The following is a 24,809-nucleotide window of genomic DNA, read 5'->3' as shown; positions in this document are numbered from 1 at the left end:
TTTATATTTACAAACCCACTTTATTTTAGTGTTGGAATAGGAAGATATTGAAGAGAAGAGCTGTACCTATGGGAAGAAAAAAACTTATTTGGGGGAAAAGATGATACCAATTTAAAATATATTAAAGTTTGAAGAAAGACATTTCTTGTTATTTAAGAATTTTTTGTCCTATTTGAAAGGCAAGTATATACATGATTTTACTTTCAGGAAAAAAACTTGAATTTTGAAATTATTTGTTTGAAGGTAAATAATTGTTCTTGGAGGAACAGATCAAAATGCCTTTATTTTGATTCCAAAAGGAGGAGGTTTCTTGAGTAGGTAACTTCATATATGAATTAATGAATTGTACAGATTCCTTGAAATGCTTTGTAGAGACACCCCAAAAACCCCGGTATCTGAATGGAAAACTACAAATGGAATGAAACAATTTGAACCACAGTGTGGTACTTTCCATGAATTGGGCTAAAATTTTGAGAAGTTTTTGTGTAATTTTTGTGAAAAGAAATCTGAATGTTATCTGTTGTCTTGAATCGTTCTTCTGGGATTTCCTACCTGTTGTCAGGCTAAGGATGTAGCTTTTTTGTTTTATTTTGCTTCTGTTTGGGTGGCCAGAAAGTGTTGAGACAACTTCAGGATTGTAGCAGCTGTAAACATGTTTACACTCATGTAAACTCTTGTTAACACATGCAGTTGGTCATGCTGGCCAAGGGTTTGAGAATTACATGCCATTCATGGCACCTGGCATGTTCAGAACCTCTTTTTTAGCTGTCAATATTCCTTGTTTTAATAAGGAGTTCTTTGAAAGCCAGGGGAAACCCCTCATTCATTCATTTAAAAATTGAGACATTATTGTAGGACTTAGAAACACAATTCCTTGAAAGATTAAGCTGGTTTTTTATCTCTGTGGGTGTTGGTAGTATTATTTGCTAACGTGGTGGAATTCAGCACTGTGTTTTCCTCTGGAAATGCCCCCAGTCCCTCCTACACAGCTCTCTTTGGCTCTGGTCTCTCTGTGTCAGGCTATAAGAAGTTGTTGGTTGATCTGGAGTTACTTGTGTCATGCCACTGGTGCTGGGCCATCTGATGGAGTTCCTGAGATAATTCTCTAACTTTTCTTTAACCTTTTTACTTATTTTTCATCCCTGGTATGTTTAGTTCTTGCCCTCAAAGATGCAGAGCATTTTTTTGTTGTTAGGGTGGTTGCTAGTTACAGGGAGCCAAATATTCCCCAGAGAACTGAGTGCTCAATGTAGGTGAAGTGACAGATGATCCCTTTGACCATTTGTCCTTCCCTTTGCAATATTTCTTTAGCTCTTTGAGTCCTGAGTAGGCATTTGCTCACTCAGATATAAATGCAGCTTCATTTCTACCTTACTAACTTCTGTTGAATACAAAGAAATGTCTTGAGATCGTATTTGGGGCTTTGGGTGCAAGATTGAGACAGAGGAATATTTCATGCTGTTGTTGTTACTGAGTCACTTAATTACTCAGAATGTTGATTTACTCACTCTTGATGCCTATAATAAATATTTCATGTATAATTATAAAACATTAATACTTTGAGATTGGCAGAGATTTGTAACAGTTGTATAACAAAGCAGCTGTTTGGAATGAATGAATAAACAGTACATTTTGACTGGAAGTTGTGTTAACTAGTGAGTAAAAAAGGAACCATTATATGGGTCTAAAAGATTTTCTAGACTTTTTTGTCCTATATTTAAATTATTTTTTGTAGATCTATATATGAGATGTGTATCTACATATGAAAATGTTTTATTGGTAAATTAAATTTTCTTGTCAGTCTCAGTTGCTTTTTGTTAGTTAAAGAGAAATGAAAGTGTCATATAAAATGTGTATTGATAATCTGTAGGTTTTGGGTTTGAATAGAGCCATTCTTTTCTATTGTTGTTAGTTTTCACTCTGTGGACCTTCATCTCAAAAAATTATTGTTCACTGACCATGGATTCAGACGCAGTAAAAAATGTTGAACACATTGTAGATGTATGTTAGAATAATTTGGAAATACAATGTTTTAATACAAATTCAAAATTGCTTTTTTGTTTTATCAGCAAACACGTATCTATTTATGGTGCAAGCTCGTGGTATAATGTTGAGAGAAAATGTAAAAACAATAGGACACATGATAAGACTGTACACTAACAAAAATACTACACTGAATGGCACAGGTAAGAATATTTTTAATGTATTTTTTAAAAGACGTCTTTTTTCAATTTTTAAAAAAAGCCAATCATTAATGACATAGCTTGATTATGAAAACTTAGATCCAAATCCTACTTCTCTGAAATTAGAGTCAAGGTCAAATAGTTACTATTTATCAGTTCACTTCAGTAGGAAATATTTCTATTAGCTATAAGAAAGATACTTGTATTTAATTATTATTCCTCTAGAGTAATAAAATGCTTTTAAAATCATGCTGCTAGGAATTTGTTAGCTAAAAATTAATGCTCTCACCTGCATGATGATGAGTTACAATTTCAGTGGGTTACATAGGTTTTTACAGAAATCAATTCTTCTTTTTAAGATTATCCTGAAGGAAGCAATTCTAGTGACTGTGTTGCTCAAACAACAATGTATCTTCCAGAGAACTTCACCTACTCTCCTTATCAGCCCTGTCCAGAGAAACTGCCTTACATGAGTAAGTTTTAAAGTGACCTGAAAGTTTATCTAGTAAATGAAACTGTATTTTAAACAAAACACAGTTTTTTAATATAAAATATAATTGTAACGAGTCTAAGTATATAACAGAAATTAATGAATAAAAAACATCTGATAATGCACAATGATGCTTAGCAGAAGTTTACCTGTAACTAATGTGTTACTAAAGTTTTGGTCTCTTTATTAATCACCTTTACTAATTTGAAATCAAATAATTGAACTACTGATTTGTAAGAGAAAAAATGTCACATAGTTTCTGAAGTTATTTGTAATGCATTCCAGAATTCTAACCTCTTGTCTTTTAGACATCTGGCTTAATCTGTGGGCTGTCATTCAGCATGAGCAATTAATTAGATATCTAATTTGGCAGTTCAGATCCATATCATACCAAAAAAGGTTACTGGCAGCTGAACTGAAATCTGATCAATTTTTCTTTAAAGATTTTATTAGGATAATCTAGATTCCATTATAATATTTTTTTAATCTCAACTGAGTTTATCTGTTGAAGAAAACAGAAACAGTGCCTGTTACCTGTGTTTCTTCTTAATAATGTCAGATTCTAAGCTTTGTTTTATATTTTAAATATACAGACATGCAGCCAAAGTATGGATCAGTTGCTGTTGCTTATGAAACTAAATAATATAGAAAACTGTCTTAAGCCAGGTAGTAATTAGCCCCATGGTATGATAATATCCTTATTTCAACCTCTTTTCCTCCAGACACAGGGTTTGACTTTCAAAATCACCTTTTTGGATATCATTGAACATGTAAACAAATAAAACCAAATTATTTCAATAGCAAATTTTTAGCTACTTTTTGAAACATAAAAATTTCAGCAAATGGCAAATCTGGATAATCAGAGAAACAAGATGTGATGTTTCTGCTGATTGAAAAATGTATATAATTAGTATTCTTCATGTCACTTTCAGGGTATCTGGCAGGTGGAATTCTGTCAGATTAGTTCAAAACTAAGTCATTCTACTAATAATTTCTCTATAGATCTCCTTGTTACTGCTCTGCTTTTACCATCTTTTTTTGTTGTTGGTGTTTTTTTTTTTTTTTTAGTAATTGCTCTGTACTTCTTCTATCCTGTTTAATTTAATAGAGAAATAATAATTTTAATAGAAAATAATTCACTGAATAAGTTGCTTTTCAACCAAGGGATATGTGTTTCCCTTTTTGGTTTTCATGTATGACTTTTTAATCATCATCTCTCTTTCTAATTATAATCTAAATAAAGCATCTCAGAAGGTCTTTTAATTTAATGAAATGTTGTAGGAAGTGTGAGATAGCCAGGCAAGAAAGAGTGTTGCAATAAAGAGTGTTGAATCATGTATGTTTTGAATGTTTAATTAGTCTAAGGTTATTACAGAAGTACATCTTCTTTGCATCAGCTTGTCAAGTTTATATCATGAAAGGAGCATGGTAAAATCATATTTGATTTTAGTACATAAGTACATAGGCTCTTAAAATAGAAACAGCTATTGCCTTTGTTGTGTGACTCAGTAGAACAGGTTACAACCCACTGGTTGGGCAGTGCTGTTGTAATTTGTAAGCAAAGCACCATTTTTTGATATAGAGCAGTGCAAGAATCTGTCTGTTCCTTTAGAGATAAACTGATAATCCCAACCTTTCTAGACTGCATAATTTCTAAAGCTCTTGTAATTCTTGAATTCTTTGCACTGTAGACTGTCCTTAATTTGATTTCTTTCTAAAGCATCATAACTGGCTTAAATCCTGGTTATAAAACAAATTAGTTTTTGGAAAACTTAGGTTTTTTTCCCACACAGCAGCAGTTAATACATTCCAGGATGAGATTTTCTGGTTTTGTACAATTACATTTTGTTGGCTCATATTAATGTGCAATCCATTATAAACTGTAAAACTACCTGGCAGCATAGCCAGATATTGCTTGTTTTGTTTTGCATGCTTCATTTTTCCTTCAGTAAGAAACCATCCTTTATTACTTTAAATTAATTTTACTTTATTGGTTTCTGTGTCTACATCATTTGTTGAATTAGTTTTTCCCTGATTTTCTTCTTCAAAATGTTTTTTGCTTTCTCAGCTTTCTTATTTTGTGGGTTGTATAAATATGTTTTATTGCAGCCTGCTAGACACTGATGGAACTGGTGAATAATAAGTGCAGTTATTTACAGAGATGCTTTCTCCTGCCCCTCACCAGTGACAGGGGAAAAAATGCTGATTTCTATTCACTCACCTCCTGTGTGCTTTTGATAGTACCAACACTTCAGGTTTTACTATAGCTTCTTTTTAAACACTCTGGATGGAATTTCATCATGCCCCATGGAGTTAAAACCACCCTTATCTAAAGGCTTCATCTAAATACTGTCCTACCATTTGATGTTTCTTTCTAATTTAAACTGTAGTCATCTGACCACATCTGAACTTTTCTCAGAATACTGAGGTATCTGAATCACATCATGTGCTATTTCCTTCCCTTTCTGGTATAGTAATTGACCTTTATTTATCTTTATTTTCCTTTTAGATTCTGTATTTGAACTGAAAGGCTCTTGTTGCTTTTCTGTCTCTTGCTAGTTGAAATTGATTTTTTAAATTTAGTTTTTAATTTTTAGAAATTTATTATGTACATGTTCATATACTAGTCCTTTGTTGATTGACCTTGATTTCATGTTTCATAAGATTTCTTTTTTGGGTTATTGAAGAGTTTCAGATGCAACCATTATGATAATCTAAGCTAATTTTTAAATAATTATTTTTAATTATTTTAAAATTTTAATTTCAATCTCTGTAGGACTAGCTTGTTCTAGTGTCTATCTATACAGGTTTTTAGCAACTGCTAGGTTTCCTTTTTTCCTAAAATAATTAAATTAGTATGGGTTTCTTTAAATCTTCTCTTGAAATAGCTCCATAGTGTACTGTTGTTGATTTTTTTTCACCTATGATTTTACATTAAAAAGGTTGCCTTCTTCATTTGCAAGTAGTACTATATTTAATCATATCCCAAACTAAAAGAGCTCTTGCAGTATCTTCTGCCTTCTTCTGAAAATGATAGTTATTCCTAGTACATTCCAAAAATTTCAATATTTTCAAAAGATTTACATAATTAGTCAATTTGTTGACACAAATGATCTATTTGGCACAAATAGCATCTTTTGTGTATGGACACATGGGAGAAAATGGGAGTAATTTTTGGACTGACTTTAAACCATCCCTCACCAAAACACTTAACTTTGTAGACAAAAATGAGAATAATATTTTATGGTGTTTGCCAGAAAGTTCTTGCAAGATTTTTATGTGATGATTTAGAGTGTAGTAGTTGCTGAAGATAAACTTGAACTTCTGGCTAATGAGTATTACATTAGTCTTCTCCCCAGATTTCCTTGCTTCTTTCTATTGCTTTTGAGGGTATTTACTATGAATCATTATTTCCACTTTTGAACTTTTTACACATGCATAAGCTAATGACTGACAACTTTCAGCTGTCAACTAATGTTAATGTTTTCTCATAGTAGTTATTAACTTGATTTTTTTCAAATCATATTTGGGTCTTTATTCACTAACTTACTGAATTTCACTTTCACGCTTTTTGCAAATGCTTTTCCCATTGGGGTCATTAGTTCTACCAATGGTAATTCTCAAATCCAGCCCTTTGCTATGAATTGCTTTGAAGCAAATAGTGGTGAATTACTGGATGAAGACTCTACATGCAATGTGCATATCATCTAAAATTTAAATTGAGGAAGTTTATTGAGTGTAGTGATGATACATTTTCCTTTAATGTGGAAGTGGAGCAGGAAGGCACACAGAATTTGAGTAAAGGTTCACTAGTGTGGGTGATGTAGAATTGTTAAAAATGGTACTTGAAATGAAAGGCAACCCAAATTTTCTGCAAGAGATGCAGAATTCAAATTACTTTGCTTGTTCTATGTCCTTTGAAATTAGTATTTTCTTTATAAGTTTCATGGAAGGAATGTCTGGTTTTGGAAACACTAGAACTTCGTTCTGTAAGAATGAAAGATTAGGAGGATAGTATAAATTGTTTCTATTTTTCTGTAGGTAGTATAACCAGAAATTTCTGATGCCATTTGTCTATGACATTCCTTGTAGTGTTAGGTCAATTTTCTTAATTGAAATTAATATGTAAGTTTTTTTTCCTCTCTTTAGGAGGCCTTATTGATGTTAATATGAGTGAAATTAGTTTTGATGAAATTCAGCGACTGTTTTCAAAAGATTTAGACATTAAACCAGGAGGACACTGGAAACCAAATGACTGTAAGCCACGGTGGAAGGTTAGATGCTGATTTTCTGTTTCAGTTTATTTCTTCTTGTTGGTATATAAGAATAAATTACCATTGCAAGCACTCAGTCTTTGGTGCTATATATGTAGTATCTTATAGTATTTGTAGTATGCCATCTGTGCTCAAGAAGAAACTTCAGCTAGGAGAAAAATTTGAAATGGATCATCAAGAACTTTTAAGGGTTCATTAGCTGTAGTTAACAAACATTTCATCATATGGATGCAAATATGTCCTATGTGTCTGTTGCTTGAAGTATAACTAGAAGCAAGTGAACATAAAAGGAAAATCTTTTTTACGTTTTATTCAAATTTTTTTTCTTTGTTATTTGAGCAAATTTTCAGCACACTTTCCTGGGGGAACCAACATGTAAAACACTGAGCCAATTTAAATGTAAAAGTTGAAAAGCCATAGAAAACTTGATCTGTATTGAAAAATTAAAGTTTTATAATGCTGTTATAATAGCTTTTTTCTTCTTTTTCTGAAGGTGGCTATCCTTATTCCTTTTCGGAATCGTCACGAGCATCTTCCAATTTTTTTCCGTCATCTGATACCTATGTTGCAGAAGCAGCGGCTGGAATTTGCCTTCTATGTTGTCGAGCAGGTAAGAGCATCTACTTGAAAAGTGACTTTTGAGATTCCTTACTAAAAGGGGTTTGATATTCTTACCAAGGTTTGGATGAATCCAGAATTTAAATATTGTTACTCTACTTCTCTACTCTTTTAAATGAAAAAATAAAGCTCTATTTCCATTCCTCATCTTGAGCAGTGGCTGGATAAACAATGCTTTTCTTCAAATATAGCCTATATAAGGTAGTATAGAGGTAATAAGATGGTCTCTTAGAATCTATTGTAGTTGTAAGTTTTCAAGGCAAAAAGTAGGTCAGCAGCAGTGTTCCTTAGGGCTCATTTCCAGGGCCTTACATTCACTGGATGCAGGAGCTGAATGCACCATCAGCAAGTTCCTGATAATATCCAGCTGGGAGATTGTGGTTGACTTTTAAAGGATGGGATGCCTTGCAGAGGGTTCTAGATAAATTGGAGCACTGAGCAGTGATTAATGGGATGAAATTTAATAAGTCAAAATGCTGGACTCTGCACCTAGGATGGAGTAAAGCCAGGCATGAGTGTAAACTGGGAGAGGAGTGAGTGCCTGGAGAACAGCCCTGCCCAAAGGGATCTGGGGGTGCTCACTCCTGGCTCACAGGACCCAGCAATGTGTGCACTGGCAGCCAGCAGGGCAAACCCCATCCTCGGGCGCAGCCAACCTAGTAAGGACTGCCGGTCAAAAGAAGCATCATTGTCAATTTTTGTTTTTTTGTATGTGTGTTAGAGTATGTTTTTCTCATAGTATGGAATTTTTTGTCTCCTCTTGATTTTTACAATGTCCTTTTGTTTTCTGTGTGAAGACAGGTACACAACCTTTTAATCGTGCAATGCTCTTTAATGTTGGCTTCAAAGAGGCTATGAAGGATGCTGTCTGGGACTGCATAATATTCCATGATGTGGATCACTTACCTGAAAATGACAGAAATTACTATGGATGTGGAGAAATGCCACGCCATTTTGCAGCAAAGCTGGACAAGTATATGTACATGTAAGTAAATGGTTTTATTCACATTATTTCTTAAATACTCAGAAATATTTAAAAGTTGTGACACTATATATATACAGTAGGTGAAAACAACAAAGCAGCCTCCTACTATGCTACTTATAGGAATGAATAATTAATAAAATAAAGATTTAAATTTAGTTTCTACATTTGATGTGTTACTAATTAGAAGATAATATTTATGATTTTCAATGTTCAGCTTGTTGCAATGATGTTGGTCTCAAAAAAATGGCTTTGTATGTCAAGGGGGAAAATCTTACCTAACTTACTAGAAATTATTTCGGGCTACATAAACACTTCTGCTGGCTGTTACCAAAGAAAAGCAGAAAATCTGCAGCAAAATATCACAGGAATAGTGTCTTTATTTTCTGATAAATGTATACTTTTATTTCTGTTTCATACTGCTTTTTAAACTGAAGATTTTCTCACTGCTATACCATTTTGTATGTTGTCTCTCAGTCTCGACTGACACTGGGTGAATGTAGTGGGACCTGCACTTTTCTTACCTCTTTCTCTTCTGTCAGTTTACATTAATATGTGCCACTTGCTTCTTAACACTCTGCTATCTCATGACATTCTTGGAATCACTTCACAGAAAGCTGTAGCTTATTGCTTGCTACATGTATGTCTTAGCTATCCAGGACTCTATTTGTGAAATTAATCTACTTGACAACCTGGTCAATCAACAGATGAAAAACAATGCCTTGAAACCATGGCTCTGTGTCTGGACTTCAGATTGCCAACCAATCAGCAGTTTAGTGTTTAAAGATTTCATGTGTACTTAAAAATAAATAAATAAGCACCTATGAATAAATAAGAGATTTCTTCTATCTTTGTATGTACTTATAAAACACTTAATTCATTTATATAATGTCTACATAGGTATTTACAAAATTGATAAATTTTCTATAAACAAAACTAGATTTATAAAATAAGAAATAACCTCAAAAAGTCCCATTAACTGTCATATTCCAGTTGGTTTTGGTTTTGGTTGGTGGTCTGGTTCTGGGTTGGCAATGTTTTTTTTGTTGGTTATTTTTGAGGTACGTATGTGGGTTTTTTGAGAGGCAGGAGGGGGTTAAAACACCTGCTCTTTCAGTAACATGTTGAAAGGCAAATATAATTGCAATCTTCTCCACATGCTATTAAGATTTGTTGAATCCTGTGTTTCCACAGAGATCTGAAATTACATGATTGTCTATTTCTATTTTCTTTCCTCTTGCATTCTGGAGTTATTCAGTGTGGCAATTGTGTCCTAAGCAATGGTAAATCTTTTTGTAAATGGTCTTAACTCCTTGAAGGTTCCAGATTTGGAAGTGTCTCCGAGAGACTTTTGTTTCATGAAATTGTGTGCTGCTTCTGAAAGAAAGCTACTTTACTGTAGCAGCTTCTGGGTTAAAGATGCAAGTTAATATTGATGGAAGTAAATATAGATACTTAAATGTTTTAATTGTTTTTTAGATTTGGAGGAGGACTGGAAATCACATTGTCTGGGACATAGTGTGTTTTATGGATAGGCTGTTCATGTTGGCCAACTGCTTATTGCTTAATTATATGTGTTAGCAAATACTGATAGGAAAGCCTGTAGATCCTTTTGATTCGAAAGTTTATCTTTAAAAAGTGGAAAATTATTTTTTTAAATCAGCATGCCATTCACTGTTTAATATGTACTGTTAAACTGTTTCTCTTAAGTTTTAACAGTTCTGTAGAATATAGTCATAAATTAAAATTATTTAATTGATGCATTACTGGTTAGTAATTTTTCGGTAGATTAAAGAGGGGTTTTTCAGTTGAATAGTGTCAACATAAATAGTTTGAGGGCTTCACTTAACTCTTCAAGTACGGGTCTAAATCAGCCATCTGAAATTCCCAGTATACTTTTGTTTCATATGTGTGATACTAATTGCAGCTACAGTTTAGGAGCACCTTTTATGCAAATCAGACACTACTGCAAACCTTTTGTTCAGCTTGCTGTATGCTACTTAATGCTGGCAATCCATGAACCAGTTTCCCTTGGTGAATACATTCAGCCTCTGGTCATGTCCTTACCTTGGGGCTCTTGCTTTTTGGAAAGGTATTGTTCAAAGAGAGGCCTACCTATCAAAGTTCAGCTAACAATATGGGATTTGTCTTTTATTTCCAGCCTTCCATACAATGAGTTTTTTGGTGGTGTAAGTGGCCTCACAGTGGAACAATTCAAGAAGATCAATGGTTTTCCAAATGCCTTTTGGGGGTGGGGTGGAGAAGATGATGATCTTTGGAACAGGTGAGCTTTGAGCGCTTAGGTCTTTCTGTACCATCCAACCTTTGAGACCAATTAGGTGCTTTTTGTTCTGTCACTTGTTATATTTTTGTAATTTGTTTTAAATGGACAAATTCTACAGAGTTTGCTTCAGAAATATCAGAATATACTATTTGAAGGAATAAGTATGATGTTCTTTTTCCTTGGCCTGGGGACAACTAGCAGGTTCTTAAGAGCTAGATCTTGTAACAACAGATATAACAACAGGTAACCATACTAAGCACATTGCATCACTCTTACTGCTAACATTATGAAATACCATCCACAGACATGTAGTGTAAGCATGAGTTTCATGTCTTAGGGGCAGTGCTTGAGAGAGAGGTTAATTTGTGAATATGTTGATAATCCCAGAGTGGACAACAGACAACCCTGCTCATGGCATTGCCAACTGCTCGCAGTGAATGAGTCTAAACTGTTCTAACAGAGCTGTTGAAAGTGTCTGCATCAGTTTTTCAGAGAAAGAATTTTATAGATAAAGAGGTTTTTTTAGAGTTTTATGTATGAAGTGATATCTTTTAAAGGACAAGTTTGTTTTTTCCTTTTTTAGTATGCTAAGCATGCTATTTTCATGGTTTTTTGCTGGAACAAGCAGGAAATATTAAATATGAAATTATTATTATTTTGCACTTTGTTTTGCCAGCTTTTTTAGTTGTTGGGTTCGGTGTGTTGTGGGTTTTTTTAGGAAGGGAATATCAGTGAACATAAAGACTTAGCTTTAAAATACTTGATGTGTATTTTTCACTTTACCTTGTATGACAAGTTGTAAGAAGATGTTTTTACAAACGTTTGTGTGTTATACTGCAGGGTTCACTATGCTGGATACAATGTAACAAGACCAGAAGGTGATTTAGGGAAGTACAAATCCATTCCTCATCATCACAGAGGAGAAGTCCAGTTTTTAGGACGGTAAGAAAAACAGAAATAATCTAATACTACAGCTAAAGATGTAAAATTTTTTTTTTTGCATCCACACATATGAATAAGCAGTCAGTTCTTATCAGTGTTATTTCCTCTTTGGTGCTAAAATTTTTATTTTCTTAAATACGTTATGTTTGCTGTTCAGATATTTTTTTTATTTAACTATGAGGGTGACTAAATTTGCATGTCAGAAGATATTATCATCATAACCTTTGATCCATAATATTGTTGTTCCATAATAGTTTGGGCATTAGTGCTGGCAGGGCTCCATTAGTTGGCTATTTTGAATATTTTGCAAAAGGAAGCAGTGCCACTAGGGCAAAGGACTCCTGCATGAAAAATGACTTTTAAAGTTCTCAAGGATTAGTTTCTTCCCTCATATTTCATTATTTTTTTGAGATACAGGTCTTCTCATTTCCTGCATACGTTGATTTAAACCTTTTCTTTTGGGGTTCCTTTCTTTTGCTACAAAGATACAAAACACTTAAACTGACCAGTAGGTTCAGGCTGCCCTGGAATGGAATAGAAACCAGAATGCAACAGATGAACTACACATAAAATTTAGAAGGTGAAACACAAAATAAAGGGTTTATGATAAGTGTTTTCAGGCAACTAGAAATACTGTTCAATTCTGTCATCTTTTTCTGAGAGCATATTTTTTCTCTTTTATTCATAGTTTGGAATTATGAATAAAATTATAGGCATGCACAGTAGAGATGAGTAAATCAGTTATAGGACATGAAAATGTGTATATGGATAATCAGGGGGAGGAGAACTTTTTGTTCAATCACCTCAGATTTAGATGTTTGCAAATACAGGAGTCTCAAGAGTGAAATGAAAATAATTTCAGACATTTAAATGTATAATGAAGAATAGTGAAGATTCCTAAATCTTCCCTGAACTCCTTAGTTGAATTTTATAGCAAAAAAACATGAAGAAGTTGAATAATCTTTAAAAATCTGTTTCATTTGGGACCATGAGAAGCTTAAATATTGAATGCTTCCTTTGTTATTTAGTCCTAATGTTAATTTGTATATGTGACCATAAAACCTAATTGTATTAAAAATCTTTAAAAGCTTGTTTTTAAACCTAAGGTAGGTTATTTGGCAATTTCAAGGGTCTGAAAAGCAGTTTCAGAATTTAAGGTATACTTGAAAATTAAATGACTGTCACAGTATCATGTCTAGCATCAACTGAATTGTTTCTTGCAAATTTTTCTCATTTTTCTTCTTCCAACTCCTTCTGCAGATACAAACTTCTGAGGTATTCCAGAGAACGTCAGTATATTGATGGGCTGAACAATTTAGTATATACTCCTAAAATACTCGTCAGTAGATTGTATAAAAATATAACTGTTAATCTCCTACCAGAACTTGCTCCTGTTAGAGACTATTGATGGAAGTGGAATGGCAAGAATCCTACCAGAATAAACTTTTAACACTGGAAGCTACTGATAAACACTGTAAAACAAAACAAAACCAACAAACAACAGCTTAGAATTAGAGTTTTTTGGCCAAGTGATGATGCATATTTGGGATGAGAAGTGATTGTATGTACTGTATGTTTTGGTCTGAAAGAAGAGCCAGCAGCTACCACTCAGATGTTTACAGCATGAGACTACTGTTCAAGCCTTTATTCTTCACACTCTCTATCTTAACTACTCAACTATATAAACTGCAGAAACAGACTTGTAGCTTCTCTGGAAGTAAGGACAGAGGCCTCTTCCAGGAATTTTTTATACTAAACTGCCCCTCCTCATATTTAAATGAATGCTTTTGTTTCTTTTTAAAATGTGTTTTGTAAATATGTGATGTAAATTAATGTGTGTACATTGCTTTTCAATTGTTCAATATTTTATGCTTCAGTATGTATTTTAGTGTGTTCTTGTTTGAATTCTATAGGAATGTTTTTATTAGCATGAAAGAACAAGTGTAAAATGTAAGTATGCTTATAAAAAGGTTATACCTTATGTGAAATGAAGGAAATATTAATTGTTGGCCAGCTATGACTGTAAACTGTTATACTAGTTTTGAGCTCTAGGCCTTCTGCATATCTATTTAGAAAAATCAAATTCTTATATGAACCTGCTAGAAAGAAAGCTTTTGATTTTATTTATTGCCAGCAAAATTGTATGATACCCTGCCTGCCATCTGAATCATATTTATATGCATATTGCATGTCTATTACAGAAAATCTTGCAGTTGTTGCATATTATGATCTACAGGAACTCTTAACTGTGTCCAAGTGTGCCACTAGTGTCAATGTCAGGGATTTTAATGCCTAAAACGATGTGTCTGGGTGCGTACAGTATTTTGGTATTGTTCTTTTTTTTTGTTGTTTGTTTTTTTTAATTCTAGTAAACAGCACTTTTATTCCTCCAAAATCAGAAGAGCCAAAAATGTGTCTTCATTGGAAGAATATTAAAGTTAGATTTTTAAGAGAATAATAAAACATAATTCTGATAGTCGAAATGCTTGCATTGTGGGATTCTCAGAAGCACGGTGTTGGTCGTGCTGTTCTGCTGATGAGGATGGTGATGACATAAGTGGAACAGAAAGCAGGCCAATCTCAAGTGCTTTTTAAAATTCCACTCATAATATATTATTAAATATAGCTATTTAAGGGCCTATTCTGGTAGAGTGCTGAGTGCTTCTATGATGCACTGAGGATCCTCAAGTCGATGACTGTCAATGAGATTGAGGTTGCACAGTCCCGCTAAGGATTGGTCCTGTCTGTTTCTCTATTTTTGTGGTGTTAAATGTATGAGTAACTAGCCTCTTTCCTTATCTTCTTATTTTCTCTTTGTTTGTAATGTTATGCTACCTAAAAGTATCCCACTGCTTAGCATTATTATCTTTGCTAATATTTTTTTACATCCCTTGTTAATACAAAGGAAAAGGACCAGGTCATTTATTTTCTATGTTAATACAAATATAGTGACCAAGATATACTAAACTGTTTTGTTTGTCACGGTTACTCAACTCTTTAGGAACCAAAGACTGACTTCTGCTCCCATAAAGAATGGAAAGCAGTATATATAATAAGGATTGTTTATCCATAGAGTGTTCTGTAAGAGTGTTGACAAAGAATCCTAACTTTAAGTCATTATTATATGTTGGTTTCTTAAATTGCTGCCACAGATGGTGTGGTGCTTTTTATATTTTGTTTGCCATAAACACCTTTTATTTCTTTGGCATCCCAGCAGCAAATTTTGCCCTTAGCCATCCTTCAGTAACGTTATGAGCTTAGCTGTAAGCATCCCAAATATTTAGTAGAAATATTATTATTTAATTTAGTAGTTGAGAACAATTGTAAGAGATATTTTATACCATACAGGAATTACCTTAATATCTACCAGTTAATCTAATATGCTTTAGGAATGATGTAATACAATGAAAAAAAGCATAAAGTGAAGAAAACATCCTTCAAAAGCATGCTTAAGAGGTTTGCTCACCTCCTGATAGTTTTTTCTATAACTGGGTGTATAGAACATTCTGAACCATATGGAGAAAGCTGAGATAATACACTGTATGAAAAAATTATATCCTCAAAATAATATTAGTCTTATTTCATAGCAGACTTATACAGTTCTTTAAGAGCAGTTGAATAAATTTTTAAATCCCTCATGTAATTTTGAAGTGATTTCAGGTTTTCAGTACAGGTGTACCTACAATTTCACATCTACAGTTATGAAACATCCCTTGGTATTGTAGGTCTGTACTGTTTTCTGAAGCATGCTTTTGTTCCCATTTCTTAGGTATTCTGTGAAATTTATGTGCAATTTTAAAAAATCTAATGCATATATATGTATATATACTTACATATATGCATACTATATTACATATATGCTGTGGCTGAACTAATATAACTTTACAGCTTTAAGTGATTGATCATGTATGGTCCTAGAAAAATGTGAATTAAACCAGTATGTGAATGGATTGTGACATATAGCTGAGTTCTTTAAAATTTTGCATTTGGTGCCCCAAAATGATGGATGTTAAATTATGAATTGTTGACAAACACTCTTCTCTAAAAACCTTTTATCACTTTGTTGAGAAGTTTTAGAAGTTGCCATCTTAAATTACATCAAAATAGTGTTTGTATACTACCTGTCTGAACTCAGTACTCTTCTGTAGTGAATTTTAACATAGACAGTGCCTTCAAACAAAATAAATACAATGCAGAACTAAGAGTTGTGCACATTCCTTTTGATAATTTCATGGTTCTTGTAAAATGTAGAGAGAAGCCAATCACATTGGCTTTTGAATTGCTGACAAGGCAAATAAGGGATGTGTTCAAGGAGTGAACATGGAGGGAGAAGAAGGAAGAAGTGTTTTACAAGATTCTGAAGGTCTTGCAAGTTAGCAAGTAAAAACATTACAGAACTATTAAAAGTAGAATCTGGTTAATATGCTAAGACACTCTCAAGCCCATTTTCTATATTTCAAATTTAAGTCGGAGAATAAAATATAAAGTCCATTTTGCAAAGAGGCAGTGTGTTGAAAAGCAAGTGCAAAATGTCCTTTTTCTTGGATCTTGCCACTCTATTTTTCTATTGTTATGTTTACTAATTGTTGTAGTGGGTTACTAATGAGCCAGCTGTTTAAAAAAAATAAAAGGATCCATTGCATATCCGCAAGCGGAAGTGTACTTAAGATTATTTTATTTGTAGAGGTATGTAAGATAGACTCAATGAAAAAATGCACTGAAACAAATGCTGGGAATTTCCTGTGTACTATCATAGTTTTGGGTTTTTTTGTTGTTCATGAAAATGTTTGTACTTTTTTATCATTGTCTTTTATGAAATATAATGTTCTAAAGATTGTGTTGGTTTGTTTTTTCTGAGATTCTGTGGAAAAGATAGTATCTTTGTGTTTTATTTCTAGACAAAATGCTAGTTTTTCTAGTGCTCAGTACCCCAAAATAACAGCAAAAAGAATGGACACACCTGTCCAAATTCATCAGGTTAGGCTGTGATGGGATCAGGCCCTGGGCAGGCAGGGCGTTTTCCCTTTCTTTGTATTTACAGGCTTTCAGCTTTGGGTTTTATTAGTCTAAGTGACTCAACCTTCTTGCATAATTTTCCAAGACAGGGTTGTTCTTCTGTTGAATCCTGTAATGGTTCTACCCTATATAGGAATTACTAGAATGGGAATAGAAGGATTCATCCATATTTCTCCTGGCATTAAATAGGAAACTGATTTTCTCAGGATTCATCAGTTATCCTTATTTTTGTTTGCATTTTACAGCTATTATGAAAATGTCTGATGATTTGAGGTATGCAAGTAATTCTGGGGAGCACTTTAACTTGGGAAAGTATTTGCAGAATTTTCTGCAAATACATGAATAAGCTTCTTCAAGTGATGTACTTTTCTGAAACACATACCTCTGGTCTGTCCTTGAAAATGTCACGAGTTATGATATATTGGAAAACAGGAAAGAAGGCATTTTAAGTATCTGTAGCCTGCTTAGCATCTGTAAATGCTGTTCTGCTATTCTGTCACCTTTACCTGCTTTCACTTCTATGTCTCCAAAATCAGAATTGAGAGGTGAGTATGTCTTGATAATTATGTGAGGCCCTGAGTGAGTAATCCCATGTGGCTTCATCTGTTGTGAGCTTCATTAATAAAACATAGGAGATGGTAGTGGTGGACTGTATTTTCCGTCTGCTTGCTTTTCATGAGACACCTTTCTCAGATGTGTTTTGTTCAATTCCTTTGCAAGAAGAATTTAGTTTATCAACTTCATGGAAGACTGCTTCATTCTCTGAGTCCCCATAATGAGATTTCAATACATTTTTTTTCTGAGGTTAATGTGGTTTTTTCAAATCCTAGACTTTTATTCAGAAGGGCAATACTGACAATACAGAAATGCAGAATACTTCAATTCAGAAGACTATTTGAAAACAAAGTCAATACACTTTCTTCCTAAAGTTAACAAAGTGAATAAAAAACTTACTGTTAGTGATTTACTATGAAATCTGAAGCTGTTGATACATTCAGATACTAAGTTCTTATCATTTTTGGAAATTTTAATATACACAACTGAATTTTCATGCTTAATGTCAGCTTTTATTCCACTGGCTCGCTAACTACTGCTGTGGTCGAGTAAGAGAAGGGAGTGAGCACAACAGCAATCTTGTAACGCCGATTACCAGCATCATTAGCTGTGAACACCACCTGGAACAAGAAAAACAAATGAGTCAAAATGAGAAGTGATCTCTAGATAAAAGCCTAGATGGAACCATTGTGTGATCATTGTATGTAACTTCATATGAGACTTCAGAAATATTGTCACTCTGAAGTGTAACTGCTTGTAACACACAGTTTTTCCACTGGTTAAATACCCTTTATTAAAACTATAAATGTCACATTATTTAAGACTTTATTCAATTTATTTATTATCCAAATTGGCATTTCCTTGTTGGTACTCATAAATAACAACAAGACTTTCTTTCTTGTTTCCTTATGAAGGTCTTCTATGGACCCCAGTAATTTTCTCTATTTAAAAAAAAAAAAAAAAAAAAAGCTAGCCCATATGCAGCCCATTTGCCCATTCTTTCAAGTATTGGAATGCTTTTGTTACTCGTACTATGTTCTCTACTTCAAGGAACAGAATTAAGCAGTGCTGCAGTAGCTATCATTAGGCCAGAGTATAAAACAATAAGTGTCTTTAGTTCTGATTCAAAATCTAGTAGTTAGAGAAAGACTGCATTAGTTATCTGGACACAGCATGATAATAACCTTACATATGAATGATTTACCACAGCCCTAGTAAAATCTCCCTGACCAGCACATCCTGTCCTTTGATTTCTCACTCCACATAATACATTATTTTGTGTTGTGAGATGAGAGGTGTCAGCTTTTAAAATAGACAGTTTAATAGCATCCTGTGATGCACAGCTTGTGCTCCTTTCAACATTAATAAAAAAGATACATATGAAACAACCAAAGAACTGAGCAAAATGTGTTCTCTACTGAGACTTACTTTTAAGAAAGAAGGAACTGTGGATTAAATTAATTTCCAGTCAATCATTATCTTGATATACAGTCAATTCACTTACATGCTGTAAATCTTTCTTCTTCCCTTTTTTATTTCAGTTCCCACAGAAGGCAAAGCTGTCTAGCCTTCTAACCTTCATTATTGTCTAGTATAAGAATGTCATCTTTCATTTGTTGGAAGACAGAGAATTTAATCCAAGCGTTAGCCACCTTTTTATCACGGAGATAAAGAACAGCTAAGCAGATCTCTCACAGTCCAACAAATAACTAATACAGAGCTGCTGCTACTGAAAGGCCATAGGAAAAAACTAATGCTGTTGAGGGGAAGGAGACAGTCCCCAAATCCCTCAGCAGTACCTGGTTTGGAACACCTTCCTCTAACCAGTTTATTTGTCCCAGGCAAATTAAAGAAGTATGTTGTACCTTATTTTTTTTTCTGTTGTAAACTGGGGCTCCAAGCATCCAGAATGCATTACATACTTTTGTTTCTTTAAAAATCTAAATTATGAACTTCGTCTGTAGCCATGAAAATGTTGTCTCCAAAAGACAGATCAATGCTTTTCCCAGGGGACTTCACAGAGTACTCCACTTGTTGTCCCTCAAACACTTAGAATAATCACAAAAACAATCATGGGCTTAAGTAGAGGTAGAAGGAATAAAAACCTCTCCATAAATAATGCACTGAGGAGCTTTGAGACTTGTGGGGGAGCTAGTAACTAGGTTCTGTCATGACTGTGTTCCTACAAAGCTTTGAGACTGTGGATTTAAAGTGTTAATGTGAAAATATTTTAAACTGAAAATAAAGTTCAACCTATGCAGTTAGTAACTGAAGTCCACACATATTAAGAATCTTTATTCTTTGCAACTGAAGTAGAGGAAAAAAGGAATACTCACATCAGCGTGTTGGTGGAAGGGATTCAAGCCCATACTCTTCCAGTAAGAGGCTGTATCAAGCTCAAGCTTGTATAACCCTGCTACAAATTGTTCTTTCGTTGTAAGCTCTGGGAGGCCTCCTTTTTCATTGGTTTGTCTGTGTAATGGTAGAAGAACACACTTTTATAGTTTGGTTAAAAGCCTGAGAAAGATGCAGTTTTAGCAATTGAACTTGAGTGGTGTGTGGCTTAAGTAATAGGATGAATACTTCTATTGATCTGGAATGGCTTATGTCCGTCTGTATTATGGATGCCTCAGAGCTCATCTTGGCATTTGCTACTTCCACAGTGACCACGGCAGATGGCTGCCTGCCATCTCATTAACTCTGCATGGTTTGGGGGTGAGCCTAAAACTGGCATTATTGTTCATAGGCTCTTGGCAGAGACTTGGAGTTCAATTAAATGAACCCACTCAGAGGGAAAACTTCACCACTGCTGTAAGCAACGTGCAAGCTCTATGAGGCACTCACTGTGCAACTACGTAGGGTCAACTGTCCTGTTTTTTTCCATGGTTTTCTTTCTTATTTAAATGCACTGAGTTGTTTTATCAGTGTAAATATTGTTTACAGTTGGCTTTTAGAAATTTGAGTTCTGCTATTTGAAATGACAATAGGTCAGCTAGCAGTGAAGCCTCCTGGAATTTCTTGTGGTTTGTACTGGCCTCAACCAACAGGCAGTTTTGTTTGATTTGAAGATACTATCAGTGTTATCTAAAGCCCTAGTACTGGTATGAAACCATACATCTTTAAACACCAACCCATTTTGGGGTTCAGAGGTAATATTGAATGCTGTCTCTCATATATGCCCCTTTTTTGAAACACCTTTCTGTGAAATAAATTTTGTTAATTAGGAATTTTTTTATTAGGTAGGTTGATCACAAATAATAGAGACGCCAGTGGCTGATTTTGGTATGTAAAGACCACTTACTTTTGTTCTAGCTGCCAAATTTTTTCTGAACATATTTTATTCAAATTTCATGCAGAGAAAAGTAATGTCATTGTGCAGTGCAATACTTAAGACTTATTTTTTCATGTAGCTTAGAAAATAAAGTATAGAATACCTTTTACACCTTACAAGATGGTCTGTAGTCAGTTACCAGAAGTTTTATATCTGTTCAATTGTCTCCTTTTTTCCCTTTGTCACAGATTGATCATTGCTCGATAACTGGCCACTTCTCTAATAAGCTTTTTCAGATAATACCAAATGCATTTTGATTAAGAACATTTGTTACAGGACATCTTGCTAGCATTCAATTATTTACATATTATTAAGGTTGGAGAGGTTGATTTAGTATCAGCATGACTTTTGCTTACCTTATCTTGAGGTTACTTTGCTCCTTGTTTCAAATATTAACTGTGTTTTTGAGACTTCAATCAACATCCAGCTGTTATGAGTATCTTTATATAGAATCTCTAAGCTCAGAAATGAAGATAAGTGAACTGAACACCCTTACTGGAAAATTTCACGCATTGACAGTGATAGAATATGTGTGAAATTGTCTTCTCACTTGAGGGAGTGAGGCAATTTAAGCAGGACAACATGAATAGATTGTTTTCCCCACACTGTACAGGTATGTGTGGCCTTCACTGTACCTGTATTTCTCAAGGACACATGAGAGCAGTGTTGCTTGTGCCAGCCCACTGCCCCGTGACACTAAAGAGGCATTTGAGCAGTTTCTGCAGGAATTTATAGAAATATATCTGAGTCCAGGATTCCACTGTTGAAGTTCATGTGCTATGCCAGCTTGAGAGCCCTTTCTCACTATTTTTAAAAAGTGTAATAGACTGTTAGCATACCTGGAAAGGTCTCAGATGAGACTTTGCAACTATCATGAGGAACTTAGTGTGGAAGTGGAATATTGCTTGGTGAATAAAGAATGCTCATTCTGTGTATCCACTAATAATTTTTCCAATTAAATTTCAGGCTATACTTTAAGTAAAAATTGCTTTTTATTTTTTTAAGTGTTAATATTTACTAAAATAGAGGGCTATTAAAAAAGTAATCTGCATCTTAAATTATACAATTATGTTTTTCAAAAGATATGACAATATTTATATATCTGGAGATTATTTTTTATTATTTGAGGCATGATTGCTTCTTTGTGGGGGAAAAGGTGAGAAAGATTTATCCCCAAATTTTCTTTTTAAAACTGGTGTTGTAAGAAATGAAAATCCACTTAGAAAGATGGACAATGGCCAACAAAGGTAGGATTCTCTACCAGAATCTTGGTTTCAAAATGTAAGAGTCTATCTGATACTTCTGGTAATAATGCAGCAGTTCATTGCTGGATATGAAAAGGTAATATAGACCTTTGCAACAAAATTAAAGAGAAGTGATGACTGAATTAAAGGATGGCTTAAAATACTTTCTCCTGTTCATAAAATTTATAAAGCACTATAAAACCATTTTTGTAGTTGAAATTGAAGTACATTTAGAAGACAGTCTGCAGCAAGTTAATTCAATTGTATGTTAACTTTCCTCTGAGCAAAACAGACACCTCATTTTAGAGAATGTGGAACTGCTCTTTCAACTATTTGGCCTCTTCCCATTGCCTTTCTCATTTTTCACTCATTATTTTAGTGTGACTTACTGTGAATTCAACAGTTCCCAAGATCCATCTGCAGCTCCTTTGTATAATTTAACTGCAACATTTGTAGCTGGACTTCCTCGGACAGAATCCACAACTTTTACAGATAGAGGATGTTTGGCATCAGGATGGTCCTGCAATAGGGAGAGAATTTTTATGTTGAAAGAAGCATGACATTTCATCATAAAACAGTAAGGAATATAATTCTCCAGGTCTACAGTGGAGACCATCTTTTCCATGAGAATATTGCTGTGTACTGAGGAAACATAATCTGAAGCTTTCTGGGGGCTGGATATGGTAGAGCCAGGAAGGAAGGTTTCAGGAGCTGTTGGGCATGTAGCCATGTACACCAAGGAGGCACTGCAGGTGTGAGACCACATCTCTATTTCTTCTTTGGCACGGCTTAGTACACGTCATCTCCAGCATGAAGCTGTAACGAAATTGTGGCCTCAACAGGAAATAATTGCATCCTCAAAGGTAGTAGCAATGTTTAAATATCTGCCAACTCTTCCCCTGCATTTTGGACTGGCAATTTGACCACAGCTTTCTGGATTTGATTGCCTCTGATACCCTGTTCCATAGAGCTATCTCTGTTGCCACAGAGTTACAGTTCTTCTGTAAACATGATAAGCACCACATACAGACTCTCTCCTAACAGCATGTTGAATCAGATTTGTCAACCCTGGCAGCTACCCAAGGATAGGAGAGAAAAACTTTCCATCAAATACAGGATGGCTATAATTTCATCCAGATGCATCCATCACGAGTAGTGATTATGGCCTGATGTTTTACTTTTCCAAAAATAGAATTTAATCAGTGCTTTGACCTTACCCAATCCTGCAGATGAAGAGTGAGAAAATAGAGCTTTGTAGAAGGTGCTGATCAGGGATGATCTCAAAATAGCAGTCACTGATATCCATTTTATAATTGTAAAATGAATTGTGGTGTAGATGGTTAAAAATTAAGAGCCCTCTCTTTCATGCCCTCTTACAATCTGGGATGTTCCACATGCCAGGAACCCTGACTAGTATCATACCAATGTGTCAGCATGTATCCATACTGCCCGTATGCCCAGATTCCCCATGCTCCCTTTCTGGAATGCAGCAGCTCCTCGCTGGTGATACTCTTGAGGCTTTGGCAAGAAGAGCTGCACTGCCACTGCTGATTTTCCTGACTTTTGCACCCTGGGAGTTCAATGAAACCCCAATTCCTCAACAGCGTTAGTCAGGTACTATTTTCCCAAGGATCAGAATTTAGAGAAAAAATGAGTAGTTGAGGAGAGAGAGACAAGGCTGTTGTAGGAGAATTTCAGGCAGAAACATCTGAGTCTTTAGCTTGCTTTCCTGGGATAAATGAGCCCTCTGGAAGAAGAATCCTGGCTTTAGATCTGCTTTGCTTACATGGAATTAAGCTTTAGTGGATAGAGCAGTAAGGCAGAAGTCTAGAGGAGGCATGGATTTCTCTAGCATGGACTTTGCAACAGGAGATGAAATTCCTCATGACACAGCTTGTTCATTATGTTATGAATGCACAAGGTTTTTCATCTAGTGAATACAATTTCCATGACAGATTTTCCTGTCATGTTTTACATTGTTTTTCATGTAGTTGCTGTGTCTAATGACAAGTGCTACTTCTCTACCCATAAAGTCCTCTCACTAATCACTAGAGAAGGAAAAAGAAGGACCAGAAAAGAGTAATAGCAGAGAACTACAGTGAGTACATAATGTAAAATCAAAATAATAATGAAAAAACAATAAAAGAAAAGAATTGGGACTACATCAGTAGAAGGACTTCAGTCCTTAGACACTTACCAATGGTGCAGCTTCAGAGCAAAGTGCCAGGCCAGCTAAGAAAACGAGAAATACAGAATGAAAAGCCATTTTGCCTACCACTAGGAAGTCTGTGTCAGCAGGCAGAAAATGGTGGGAGCTGTGATTTTTATATCAAGGCCTCTGAAATGAAGCTACTTATCAGAAAACCCCTATGACTTTCAACACGTAGATTCATACTATTTACTTAGTAAACAATGAGAAAATAAGTAACCCATACAAACATGAACCTTGTCTGTGACAATAAGTCTTTTCTATTCTAGAACTTTGTCTGTGGAAATCTTGTGAACATTGCCTAGTTCAACTGCTGTGTCAATTTTCTTCAAAGAAATGTATATTTTCTATTTATTGAGGAATAATTGCTGTATACACCTGAGAGAAATACAAATTTCATGTCAACTCAGCAATTTCAGTGAGAAATTCTCCATGGTTATGGCTTGGTTTTACCGAGTCAGCCATGCTCATATATTAAGAGATTTCTCTCCATGTTGCTCTCCTCCCCACCTCTAATCAAATGTAGGTGGATAATCTGTGGGCTACTTCGTTATCTTATACTTTCCCTAGGAAGAAAAATATATTACTTTTGGTTTTCAGCATGGCATTGAGATACCTACACACCAACTTCTGAAGCTCATTTTAACAGTATTTTAAGTTGTGTTTCTTGTCCCTTAGATT

The 24,809-nt window shown here is 34.5% G+C and overlaps 2 protein-coding genes across 3 annotated transcripts in view; one reads left to right on the top strand and one right to left on the bottom strand.

Annotated features, from left to right (window-relative positions):
* The window catches only part of B4GALT6 (beta-1,4-galactosyltransferase 6), a 30,048-nt gene extending 13,440 nt beyond the window's left edge, over window positions 1-16,608 (top strand). For both annotated transcript variants that reach the window (XM_063167990.1, XM_063167997.1), the window contains exons 2-9: window positions 2,070-2,186; window positions 2,543-2,656; window positions 6,823-6,947; window positions 7,441-7,557; window positions 8,363-8,550; window positions 10,709-10,831; window positions 11,672-11,773; window positions 13,034-16,608. In XM_063167990.1, the coding sequence (XP_063024060.1) occupies window positions 2,070-2,186; window positions 2,543-2,656; window positions 6,823-6,947; window positions 7,441-7,557; window positions 8,363-8,550; window positions 10,709-10,831; window positions 11,672-11,773; window positions 13,034-13,181 (1,034 nt within the window). In that variant the 3' untranslated portion in view covers window positions 13,182-16,608. The remainder of the gene's footprint in view (window positions 1-2,069; window positions 2,187-2,542; window positions 2,657-6,822; window positions 6,948-7,440; window positions 7,558-8,362; window positions 8,551-10,708; window positions 10,832-11,671; window positions 11,774-13,033) is intronic.
* Window positions 16,609-17,600: 992 nt separating this feature from the next.
* On the bottom strand, window positions 17,601-24,275 carry LOC134424322 (transthyretin-like). The gene is made up of 4 exons (XM_063168010.1): window positions 24,117-24,275; window positions 22,309-22,439; window positions 19,681-19,816; window positions 17,601-17,964 (listed from the first exon to the last, which is right to left on the bottom strand). Exons 1-4 carry the CDS (start codon window positions 24,183-24,185, stop codon window positions 17,857-17,859), a joined length of 444 nt encoding a protein of 147 aa, XP_063024080.1. The 5' UTR covers window positions 24,186-24,275; the 3' UTR covers window positions 17,601-17,856.
* Window positions 24,276-24,809: the final 534 nt, after the last annotated feature.

This window comes from Melospiza melodia, chromosome 1 (genome assembly GCF_035770615.1).
Source record: "Melospiza melodia melodia isolate bMelMel2 chromosome 1, bMelMel2.pri, whole genome shotgun sequence".
Lineage (NCBI taxonomy): Eukaryota > Metazoa > Chordata > Aves > Passeriformes > Passerellidae > Melospiza > Melospiza melodia.
The sequence above is the reverse complement of the archived record's forward strand: the minus strand, read 5'-3'. Positions and strand labels throughout refer to the sequence as shown.